General features: G+C 43.1%; 1 protein-coding gene across 1 annotated transcript in view; it reads right to left on the bottom strand.

Annotated features, from left to right (window-relative positions):
• The window catches only part of LOC134540461 (phospholipase B1, membrane-associated-like), a 108171-nt gene that overhangs the window by 20483 nt on the left and 74461 nt on the right, over positions 1-13227 (bottom strand). The window contains exons 6-8 of the mRNA XM_063383233.1: positions 10181-10340; positions 5335-5489; positions 624-789 (exon numbers count right to left, since the gene is read on the bottom strand). Coding sequence (XP_063239303.1) covers positions 624-789; positions 5335-5489; positions 10181-10340 — 481 coding nt within the window. The remainder of the gene's footprint in view (positions 1-623; positions 790-5334; positions 5490-10180; positions 10341-13227) is intronic.

Here is a 13227-nt window from a genome sequence, read left to right as displayed (position 1 = left end):
ACTATCAAATACCTATGCAGTCAGCATTATTTAATCTGGTGTTCTTTGGTCCAGCATTGATTGAGTTACTCGTCTTCTAATCTTCCAGGGGTATTCGGGTGTTTGTTGACATTGACTGAGGTCATGCCACAGCGCTGTTTTTGTCTTTCTCGCCATTTAGCAGCTTATTACAAAACATTATTGTTTTCTATTGTTTTATTTGGTATTCCCTTTTATATAGTTTTGAATTTTGATAATCTGGCATGGTCGTGATCCTTGATGTAGGTACTCTCATACAGAGGGTTTACCGAAGGGGGGCGAAGGGTAAGATATATCCCCCCCTCCCCAAATCCAAAACATATATCATTCCAACCAAAAAAGGAAGTGTTTCTAACCCTCCCAAAAAGGAAATCCTCCTTACGCTCCAGATCATACAGTATTACACAAGGACAAATATGTTTTTAATTTTTTTTTTTGGAAAAGGGACAGTATTATTGGATATACAATAATAAAGTAGTAATAATAAACAAACAAAAACTATTTAACTGGGCATATAAATTTTTTTATGTGTTGAACAACTCTTTGAGTTCAATTGTAGACCTTACTGGACAGCATCAGACACCCAGGTCAGGCCCTTAACGTACTTTTTGCATGCGACTTCTGGCTGAAGTGGAAACAGTCGGCCGCAAAGTACGAGAAGTCCGTCACCGTCCCATGCGGAGTCTCCTTCTCAATGAACTGAGAGTCGACTGTGAATGGCTGCATGACCACGGTGAAGTCTTTCTTCTTGTTGTAGCGACCAGAGTCAACCTGAAGAGCATCGCTGTGTACTGTTTCAGATTAGCCTCAAAAAACCAGCATTTCTAATGTTAAAGTTCCATTATAAGATTATAATATTCAAGTAGGTATTCTGTGTTGTGGATACAAGAAGTATGAATGTTTTTGTTACTTAATAGGTATTTTAAAGTAACCAGTTAATTTATTAGTTTAATGGAATTTAGAAAAAAAAAATATTTAATGTATTTGGGAATGAAAAATCTTTATGGTAGGTATTCACATGAAGGTCATTTTATCAACTTACAAAAGGAATTTTTTTTAAAGGTGACATGCAATATTAAATACTAATTATGTTACTTTATGATAGGTATTATATGCATGCACTTATATGTGCATAGGTTAGTGTGTGAGAACATAATAACTAGAGCTGTAGCAAACCGTATGTATTCGTTACTGAGTAACGGGTGCGCCGTCTATATACGAGTAACGAAACGTTACACACGGCTGTATTTCGTTACTCGCATGTTTCGTATGTTTCACGCATGCGCGCGCATATTCGATGAATTTACGTTACAAAGAACGATGTTTGTTTAGTAAGTAAAGTATAATTTGGAAATTCGTCGTCCAAGTTTTTTTACTGTTTATTAAAGGTATTGTGTGTGTAGACAAAGTTTGAGATTGGAACAGAAACAACGTAAGAAAGTATTTTTTTACAAATTAGAAATATGTATGTTTTTGTTTTTTATTATCGCGAATTTTCACGTTTTGTTTATTATCTTAAAAGAGATAATATAATAAGGCCGCTCTAATGAGATTTAATCGTTTCTTGGTTAACAAAAACTGTTAATTATCAAATATTGTTAATTGTATATATTCTATTTATTATTATTTACGCAACGTCATATTGTACGCGTACGCAATACGACTCGTTTCGTTGCATGTTATGCGGTATCAGAAGTAACGAATAATGATACGATAGTAACGAGTACTGATTGTTATAGTAACGAATACATACGGGTACACTTTTTTTCGTTACTTTTACACCTCTAATAATAACAAGAGTGGGTTAAGTATTGTTGCTATGGCAGTAATCATGAGGCTATGAAAAATTTCAGCTTATATAAATAAAATTTATTTATTATAAATATGAACATGAATTTATTAAATTTCAAAAAGCTAAAGATGACATTTAGCTCTGAATGATGTGTGTAATTGTCCATTGAACTGCCAAGAGCCTCATAAGAGTAAACCATTTATTTTGCATGAAATATAGTAACAGCAGTCACTGCTTCAGGCTGACAGGAAGCCTAAGATGTCCATCAAGTTCTGTCCCTGCCCGAACACACCCGAATATTCACCTTCGGCCAACCTCGGGTTTATTTATATATATTTATATTTCTCTGTTTATTTTAATGTATCTATACTAACATAACTAACCGTCCATAGTGTTTTAAAGTGTTTTAATGTAGCTAACCTAATCGACCACTTTTAATATTTGAATTAATTTTTCCTGCGCAAAAATAAAACAAATCCCGAAGTTGGCCGAAGGTGAATTGTTCGGGTGTAATCGGGAATGGCAGAACTTTAGGTCTCCCCAAGCTGACCTCTCACGACTCGGAATGACGTGGTAGTGTGTAAGCCATGCCATCTGATATAGTAAGTCAAAAAGATAGCATAAAACCAAATCCTTTTAACTATAGGAGGGACAAAATTCTAATATTGGTACCTCCCATACCCTGCTGCTAACGTGCCAAGATTCCCTTCATCTATCAAATTTTTAATCCTTAACAGGTAAAAATATATTAAGGTCAAAGCTCAGCATAGTGTAGACATTATTCCACCAGATTTCTTGGAACTGATACATGTTGAGTGACATCTATCATGGTTTCTGATTGTGGTTACATATGTGACAGACCTAACTGCAGCTTAAACAGGCTAAACTTAGGAAAGCAGCCACAATATTATTTGTGCCTTGATAAAGGCCAGATTTTGAAAAACTTGATTGTGAAATTTAGTTATGAATAAATATACTGACGTCGTCCAGCCGAAGGCCTCCCCAAAGCCAAACCTGCACCCGCCAGTATCCGACCCTGCTAACGGAACACACCCCTAGCCATGGCCCACCCGAGTCAGGCGAGCCTCCGATGTCAAGGTAGAAACAAGGGCCATGTCTAATTTATTAAACACCTCGACCCCAGTTCATTAACAATCAAACATAATTTAAAAATAACTCCACTATTAATTAAAACCCCCGCCCAAGGAAAGTGCGATGCAGGAGTGCCCGAGTCACTCACGTGTGAACTTACCATAATAAGTTTGTGAGTGCCTCCTTCGCGGCCTCCAGCCTTAATTAATTATAGTGTTGTGTTTACGTAAGTATTACCTCTCCGTTTTTTATGTATAACTAGCCACTGGAGCAGTCAGCAAGCGACGAACAGTCTCTGGTGTGACTCTTAACATTTAAACTTAATTTACGTAAATTAGTTAACCATAATTATAAAAGAGCACCTGCCAATCAGATTAATTAGGAATTATGAATGTGTGAATTTAGGGCTGCTCTCAGTTTCTTATTATTAAAATAATTTCCGAATAACGGAACTTTAGCAACTTAGGCGCGAGATAATGCTGAGACCTTCCCTCGTGCCAAGGCCAGACGCCAGTACCGAGTGACTCGCGGACCAGGGCGGACGTGCGTTCCACGGGGAGCCATCATCCTTTGTCCACATCGAACAGTACTTCTGGTAAATATAGCCATACAACCCAAACCTATTTTCTTTGTTACGTTAACTCCCCGTGCGTCCCCGGTCCTTTTACGGTGTAGGGCCTAACCCAGCCGCTTAACTTTAAACTCCCCGCACGAGACATTACTCGGGGTAGTTCACCTTATGGCACGGGCCGACTCCCGCTACCAATGAACTTTTATTCAATGTCGAGTGCACAGGCGCCGACGACAGCTACGTGTAAACTTTGTATCGAATTTAACTGCGGGCCGCGGTTCACACAGGTAAATACGGGCGCCGCCAAATTAGCAACTTTCGGGATTGGCCGCCTCCAATCAATTTACCCCTTAAACTCGGCTGGCGTGAGGGCTTAACTAGTGACAGTGCATCAGAGCACTCACATTGAATCAAGTGTAATTTTGTAGGGTAATTTCTTGTACGCCGTGTAAGTGTAATTGCGAATGTAAATGTCCAGCTGATTAAACGACCACTCCGCACACTCCGTGCGTGACATGTCACCGACAGTCTAAACCTCGAGTTCGTGTTTGTTATTGTATTGAGTCTCCCTATCCCAGCTATGAATCAGTGTATTATGCTGCACAGGGCCTGTGATGTGATACCAGCTAGGGACACCTCCAACCACGAACTTCGCCGACAGTCCTAGCGAGCCACGCAGGGGCAACGCACCCATGAAACCCAAAATTGGTTAGACGCTGAGCTAACCTGGCGCCCTCCTGGAACACAATTTGAATCAGAGCCAATTATACGCGCCTGTCTCGAACACGAGAACCTGGACGGCAGCAATACATTAAAAGAAAATACATTATGGGGATATTCCGATTGCCACTTAATTTAACTTTGAATAATGCTATAAGTTATTCAAAAAACCCAGAAAATGCCTGACATGTTTCTGTTAGTGCAGTAAAAGCTCTTTAAATAAGCACATTCAGGAATACAGCCATGCCGGATTTTCTAACGTCAATGTATACCAAAATAAAAATTAATGTTTAGTGCAATGATATGTATAACAAGTCGTAATATTCTACTCTATGGCTGTACACTATATGTAAAGTTTAATATTGTGCAAATGTGATATGCAATCTACTAGAAAATGAGAAGCTACCTACAGGATTGTTGGGAAAAAATAAGGGTCCAGAGACAAATGATTTCATCAGGCCCCCTCCGTATAATTTAATGTACAACAAAAACTAAAATATAATAAAAAAAATAGCTCTAAATACTGTAAACATTACAGTGGCCGTAGTCGTAAATGTGATCTGCGTGTATCACATAACTTGAAAGGTATTCTATAAACTGTATTAGTAAGATACTTGTGGTTTTCGTCAGGAGCGCAATCTTCCAGGGCCCTCAGCTATAGGACCCTGCACCATCCCTTTATTACTGTTGCACCAGTGATACCAACATATAAGATAAACTAGCACAACCTTCGTCAAAAATTAAGTTAAATTTTGGTTCAAAACATGTTTGTTTTTTTCTAGCTTTTATTTTTCTAATTCTTTGGAGAGTGCCATTGAACACCTTTCTCTTGGGAGGTATTCCATAATCCCCCCTGCTCCCTGGTAAGACTCCTCTCCAAAATATTAGAGCCCTGCCAAAGTTAATTTCCCAGGACCCTGCAAACTCTAGTGCCGCCTCTGGTTTCCGTCCTAACATAAATCAAAACTCATCGAGCCTCGGGAACTCCCCCCCCCCCCTCATAAACTCTCTTAACGGTCCTATCCATGGGAAAAATGTGATTGTGAGTGGCTCGATTGATGCTGGAGTACAGGAGGTGCTGAACTTGAGAATGCCGGATTGAAGATCACAGACTGTGCTGCTGTGTGCAGCTAGTAGTTACCAGTTCAAATCCTGCCCGCTGCACCTGGTCCATGATGTTCTTGAACTCTTGCTGTCGGTCACTGAAGCCGTAGCCAACCAGACAAGGGCACATGATCTGACCCATTATCTTGCAGACGAGTGGTCGGCCCTTCACTCTCGTTGCTATCTCCATGTCTGCCGGGCAGACATGAACCTCGATTTATGAACAGTTCAAATTCTGACTTGATTTTGGATTATATCACAAAATGAGCTTACTGCTTTGCTAATAGACATAGGGAAGGACTGCATGTACAGTGAAAAGTTGCATAAAACTAGCTATGCATATCAAGAAGTCACCAATATGGAATTAATATAATTATTTTCTTTCTTTTATGAATAATACTAATCACAAGGAAAAATGTTCTGGCTGATATTATACTCTGTAGAGGCGACTGAATATAAACTAATATATTTTAATTTAAAAAGTAATCTGTTTATAATTATTTATTTAAGATACTAGGAATATATTTTATCCAATATGGCCTGAATAAATTTCAGGATATAATTTAAAACCTTATCGCAAATACATTCTTCAACATCTGCACGCAAAAAGGTAATGAGTTTACAGAAACAAGTTTAAGATGTAGAAAGTAATAAAGTGCACAAGTATTTAAAAAAAGTATTAAATGTATTGATTGAAAATGTACGCATAGCCTACTACAATATTAAACTGGAATTTAATCTATGTAAAAACCTTTATCATAAGTAATACATTAAGGCCTTTTTTTCTTTAAATTTGGATGCAAAACTACAAACTTAAGAATGTGATTTAAGAATGTGTGACTTTTTTCATTTTAATGATTTTACTTATTACTATTAATATTTAAAAATTATTAAAATCTTCAAATAATATTTTCCATCCAATAGTTTTGGAAGTTCGAACAAAGTCTAAATTATAATTACCAAAACATGAACCCTAATTTGTAATTCCCGCCCAGCTACACTACCATAGAGTATATATATTAAGGCAGAAATTTGTAGTGTGCAGAAACAGTGAAGTTAAAGTTTTTGTGCTAAACAAATACTGGGGAAACAAACATGTGACCAATTTATTTGCTCAGTCAGCATTATGGTCCACTTCGATGAAAAAAAGACATGAAATGAACAATTTTCTCAGCATATACATGATTATAGGACAACTCAACCTGTACATTGCAATATGTTTTAAAACTCATTATTGCATTCTATTTAGATCACATATCTACAAATACTTTTAGTTTCTCATTCTGATTTTTAATTTTTCAATGTGTGTAGTTTTTACGTTAACGTAAATGATGATACAGTTTACGAATGTGCGCCTAGCAACGGGACAACGCCACCCGCTCGGTTTCCCGCGCGCGAGCCAGCTTCGGAGCAGCTCGTTTACATTCGGCTGTCATTGGAATAACGCGCTCTGAACAGGAAACTGCGCCCATTCGAGCTCTCGTTGCGGACGCAGGCAGATGTGTTCCAGCTTAGGGTCCAGCACTATGCCGAATGGATTCAACAAGAAACAGACAAGGAAGCAGGTTGAAGATATTTTCACCTTCGCTTCACCAAATTGTGCTGACACCAGAGTTACACTTTGAGAATTTGCCACCTCTTTCCGTGCGGGATACTCCGCGACCCTATACAGGCTGGGACGAGAACTATGGAAGTCCGAAAGAGAAGGAGTCTACAGCACCACTCGGCGCAGAGACACCACTTGTCGTCGCCCAGATTTTCAAACTAGACCACTACAAAGGAACAAATCTGCGCCAGCTGCTATCAACGAGCAGCTGTCTACAGAACACTGATAATGTGCCTAATGAACACGACCGTGGATTCCAGACAGTCTGCATGTGAACCACGAGAGCCACGAAGGCCCTCCTCCAGCTTTCTGCAGACCTCAAACCACCGCTGCGAGTCCGCACCCCGGCTGTGTGAGTGACAGTCGATCCTATCTGGTACGTCTCGTGTATCACCTAAAAGACCATGCTGGGATGCGACGCTGGCACCAAATAAGCAGCACAGCCTGCCCCAGAGTCTGCCCCAGTGCTCCGAGATGCCAGATCTACCAGAAACCGACACACCCAATCACAGTTGGTGGGGCGCAGCATTGACACTCCTCGTCGCTCCAAACTACTCGCCTCTGCTGCCACCTTCGGGGACCTGCGCGGCGACACAGACCGCTCCTATCAAGAGAAGAGAGACTGTTTCAGTTACGCGGGGGCAAGAAACGCCAGAGGGGCCAGGGTGCCAACAGAAGAGGTGGACATGGCCCCTGCGTGCTGCTGGCCACACCCCAACCTAGTGCTGGCAGGGCCACAGCCGGGCCACAGGGCGCCCAACCGGTCTCTACAGGATGGTCTTCACCACCACTCAGGATGCCACTCGCCTGCTGGAGGCCGGGCTGGACATCCGGGGCGCCCACCTCGCAGCTGAGCCAGCTCACCCCAGAAATCAGATCCCCAGCGACAGGAGCCTACCTGGGCTGTCTTCCTACCAGACTCCCATCTCGCACAGTGCAGTTCTGGAGCTGGCAGAGATTATGGGCTGCAGCACAGCACCACCCTAGGTACACTCCGAGCCGGCCGTGGGTCTAGGGGACTCGTCCCCTCCACAACCCTAGCTCCTACTCTTGATTTAGAGAGGGGGTTAGTGGCATAGTGACATAAGAACCTTGGACTTAAACAATACCTGGCAAAACAGAACCCAGTAAATTCTATTCCAGTCCTAAATAAAAAAGAAACTAATCAAAATCCAAACAAACTTTAAGCAAATAACATAATTAAGACCTGAGCAGAACATGACCACTGCTCGGAAACATATTAAACTTAAAATCTTAACCCCCCTCCCCCCGGAAGGGCTAGAAATCCCACGAAATAAGAGTAACTTACGACCGCCTAGGCTACTCGAGATTAAAAATTAACCTAACACACTTTGCCACGGGCCATTTTAACTCACACACCTCTATGGAGCTAAAAGCCATGTTCCCTAAACCCCCAAAAATGAATTAGGACCATTATTGGGGTTATTAGCTGTAGTGCGCAGCCTGGTTCTCCTGGCGGACCCAGGGATCGATGCCAAGTGCGAGCATTCCGCTCCCAGGACTGCCATGGCGATTGTGACGTCTTTGTAAGCCAGTGAGAAATGACTGACTGGGATTGCTTCGTTAGGCATCTGATCTGAACCAGGAAACTGCACCCAAAGTCACTTCCCGTGGGAACAGTTAAGATATTTCTACCAACTTTTCGATGGACGATTCGAGAGGCGAAGGAGAGGAAGCCTGCTGGTCGACGATGCCGAGACAACCTTGCTGCCCATGTACATTATCAAAGAATCTCGTCCGCTGTCGTCGCCTTCACCGCCTCCTTGACTTGAAAATGGTAAACTCTCTCTGTTTTTGTACTTGCCATAAAGTCCTGTGTGTTGCTGCAAGAACTTGGAAGAATTTATGAGTCAATAAGGCTAGTGATAAATAATACTTGTCTGGACTGAGAAATATTTTGGCATAACGGGTTGATAGAGGTTTGTATGTGGCGACAGCATGGTTTAGAGCAGGCGAGTGGGCATTTGCATAGTGTATCTGATTTAAGACTTACCTGCTATATAACAGTTTACATGTCGTTACCTTGTTAAAAGACACTCAACCTCCCGCAGTTAATTTAGCAGCAAGTAACGAATTGCCGAGACCACGAGTGCCATATTTTCAGTCCCAGGTTATGTGTTGGTAACGTCCTAGTTGCCTGTTTTAATACTAGGACAAAACTGTTTCAGTGTCCGTCCTAGCGAGTCAACGAGTCGGATTGCTGCCTTCGCCCTGGAATTGCGGCACGCAGCCCAGTCAGAGAGTTCAAGGGGCAAACATATTAAGGGATATAAGTTAAGTAATCAAATTATCTATATAATTATATTGACTCGTTGACTACATTTATAATAGTTTTAGTTCACCAATAGATAATACTTTTCATACTTCTTATTTACGATTTTTTGTCTCTATTTTAGTTATAAACTAAACATTTATTTTTTCAACTAATCTTATGCCAAAATTCTGAAGCATTAACATAAACAAACAAAATACAACACTATTCCGAAGCTAAATAATGTAGGGACGCATTAGTGGACGCGAGTGTCACATTCCTAGAAAACTCGGGTTTAGTGGACGCGTGTAGGGACGCATTAGCATACCTAGTGAGAATTCGGTAGCAATGTAAAAATGGGCGCATCCCCTACAATTAACTTTTAGTGGATCCCTTAGCTATGGGATCCATTAGGCCAGTATCTGGAAGCAGCTAAAGAAAGTATTTAACCATTTGACTAACTTCAAAGTTTTTGCTTAGATTTTACTTATATGGCTCTGGAAAAGGATCTTAATGTTGTTACCAGAAGCAGTACAGCAGAACACACACTATTAGAACCAAATCGTTATACTTGCAGGTGTAACTACACCATCTTCTGCACATTATTACTACACCTTTTGCCAACTGCTCGAGGAACCGGTATAGAAGGTGCGATGGGCGGGAATTACACAATTCTAATATGAGATTTTGTAATGTGGCATTGACTTACATTATATATGACGATATGAGGCAAGACCGTGATATGAGGTTTGCAAATAAGGTTGTGATAGTTTTAATACTTATGAAAAATAAATACTAAAAAAATATTAGGTAAGTGACTATAAATAACTGAAATGTTTCTGGAAATTTGCGTGCTGAATGCATTTTTACAGTTAAGTAACGTCATATATCGCTGAGAGAGTGAATTTAATAAAAACTGAATTCGATATAAAAAAAATTGATTGCACAAATTAATTAATAATTAAATTAAAAGTAAGGGTTATACTAAAATATATATTTACTTACTTTTAGTAGCAACCAGAGAGACAAAAGTGCGAGGCAAATTAGCTTGTAAGTAATCTAGTGCTTTCATCAATGCACTTTTGCAGTTACGAGGTATTGCAGTTACATTTCTGTAACACATGCCAAGACAGAAATCGTTGGCACCTATGAATATTGTCACCATCTGTAAAAACCAAAATAAGAGGTCTACTTTAATGTTTTTGTCTTGATGCTAACAAAGCATTTGAAATGGCATAAATAATACCACTCAGGGAAATAGGAGAGGGATCGACCATGGCATACAGCGAGGAACTATATATCATAATATTTAGAGTGATTTCGGGATGCCACTGATGCCGACCCTCTGTGCCCTGGGCTCTCTATGGAACTTTTTTTGTCGGTCATGCCCTTGAGTCGCAATTTAAGGTGACGTCGTACCTCCTGCGGGGGTAAAGCCCGGTCCCCACCCCATCAGCACCGAATCCCACTGGCGGAACGCACCCCTAGCGCGGCCCGCACGAAGGAAGTTCGCGATGCTGCCGCGAGGCAGTAGCCAACAGAACGCGGCCTAGGGCAAACAATCCGTCCCGCGGTAAAGAACATAACTGTGCATCTTGATAAGGACGACAAAATTCGCGATTGCGCTGGACAGCGCACGTTAATGGCGACAGACGACAATTGTGTGTGATGACATCCACCCTAGTGTTGCAGCTGCCAGAACAAACAACAGGTAATTTATGTAGGAGAAGACTCATATTTACTCTGTAAGAACTGTGTGCCTGAACCAGCTCAATTTGGAAGCTCTTGTAAGTTTTATAAATTAATAATCGCTGTGAGTCCTGTGATCCACGCTGGGGCCGACAACCCACGCAATCACAACGGCTAGCGTGGAGCCTCCTCATAAAGAAAAGAACTAAATAATCTCAGCCAGCAATCACTGGGCTCATCCAGGGTCCCAAACACAGACCTCGGGTGAAGGTTAATGGCGCCCCTGCGTGTGGCAAAAATGCAATAACCTAGTCAAGCAAATTGACGGAAATTAAACACAAAACAGCCAAGAAAAAAACTACCATTTTTGATGCGCTAGGGAATCGTGGCCAGACTAAGTGGCGACGGAGTGAGGCGACAAAGGACTCCCTCCCCTCTCCCTATCGAGGATCCTCTCGTTTTCTCATTCTCTGCTGTTTCGCAACCCCTCTTCCACCTCCTCCACTCATCCCCTCCTTATTACATGCGCTTCCTGTCTGTTCTCCGGTTTTTTCACGCACCCCCATCCTACCTGCATGCGCTTCCTCTCTCTTCCCTGCTTCGGAATCCTCCCCCGGTCCATTCCATCACTCCTTCGCGCATCACCGTCCTCCCCCCACCCTCCCGCATTCCACCGCCCAAGCTGCCGCGACTCGGCGAGTGAACAGCTGCGCGATGTCAGCGAAACAACTGTGCGCAACCTAATACACCTCGTAAACATACAGAATGCTGCCACATAAGATACCGTCGGTGTGTCCGCAATGCCTCAGACCACAAAATGTCGATATACTGACAGGCTCCTCTCCGTGTTGGAACACCTGTACATGCCCACCAAAGTCAAGCCTCGTGCAAGGTAAAAGCGAACCAGTAACAAAACAGTGGGAGATTAACTGGGATGACAACTGGAGAGAAAAATTAGGAACTGAACTAACACGGCCCTTACAACCCGAAACAAAACCGCAGCCCATGAACACCATGAAGCGCGAAATTGGAATGCAGACGAACAGCAAATTAGACGCAACCCCCAACCTCGCCTGCCATGTCATGGAGAGGACGGCGAACATGGAGCTGCCGACCTCAGCCTACTCAGGCTAGACAACCCCACCCCGACCCCTGATGCGCTGGCTAACACTAGCAGAGTTTAGCGGAGTTCCATACGAGGACCCAGAGGCATACTTGCAACAGTGTGAAACTCGACTGGCGCTCTGCGGGTTACCACAGGACGAGTGGGCAGAGAGGACCAGCGAACAACTGCGTGGTTCCGCCTGGAACTGGTGGAACCTGTGGGGAAGGTTCGACATCACGTGGCAGGAGTTCAAAGAGACGTTCAAGCGCCGGTTCAACACCAGAGCACCTATAGGACAGTAAGCATCACAGTTTTACGGCACCACACAAAGAGATGGAGAACCGGTCGAAAACTTCATTGCGAACAAACTGCAATTGTTCAGACGAATTTCACCGAATATTGATCCTATCCATGTGCTACCCACAGTCACCATGTTACTACTGGATGAGTTACAGCCCTTCCTACGAGTCAGCCACACACCGACAGTAGAGGATTACGTCCAGCAGACCTTCAAAAGGTCTGGCGCCGATAACCACCTGAAGCACACGGGGGAGACCAGGGACCACCCAGCAGCTGGAGACAACTCGCCTTGCAAGCCCCACCATCTTTCCAACCACGATGCTTCCGGGCAATTGACGAGGTGCCACCACTACCACCGGTGGCCCAACGAGTGTCAGGGTTCCCACCACAAGGGACAACATACTTCAACTGCCCCCCTCCCTGCTGTCAAATTTGCCCTCAAGGGACATGCCACTGGCACAGCGAATGTCCACGGACGCAAGCCTACCCACAGGCTGGAACCATGCAACCACCAAAACAGAAACCACAACCTCAACAATGGCCTTCGGGAAACAGGTCACAGGGGAGGCGGGAGTAGAACCCCCCTTCTCTGCAGGAAGTTACCAGCCACCGATATTGAAACAGATTGGTCGAACCATGGACAACTTACTCCAAATCCCAGTGGAAGTGAACAACCGACCCACTACTGCCCTGGTTGACACAGGGGTGAGCCACGTGTTCGTCCACCCCTCCCTGGTGCCATCTGGAGTGCTACGCCAACACCGTGACGAGCTGTACCTGGTCACCACCACCCATGCTGGTTAGATAATCGGATATGCGGATGTCAAGGTGAGCTGCGGGAATTCATTACTCATGTCACTGCCTTGGTTGTAAAAGAATTACATGAGGAGCTAGTTTTGGGACAACCGTGGTTGGTGGAGCACGACACAGTGCGGAAGATGGGAGCCGCCCGCGTCCA

Source organism: Bacillus rossius, chromosome 1 (assembly GCF_032445375.1).
Source record: "Bacillus rossius redtenbacheri isolate Brsri chromosome 1, Brsri_v3, whole genome shotgun sequence".
Lineage (NCBI taxonomy): Eukaryota > Metazoa > Arthropoda > Insecta > Phasmatodea > Bacillidae > Bacillus > Bacillus rossius.
Note: the sequence above shows the minus strand (reverse complement) of the source record. Positions and strands in the feature narration are given on the sequence as shown.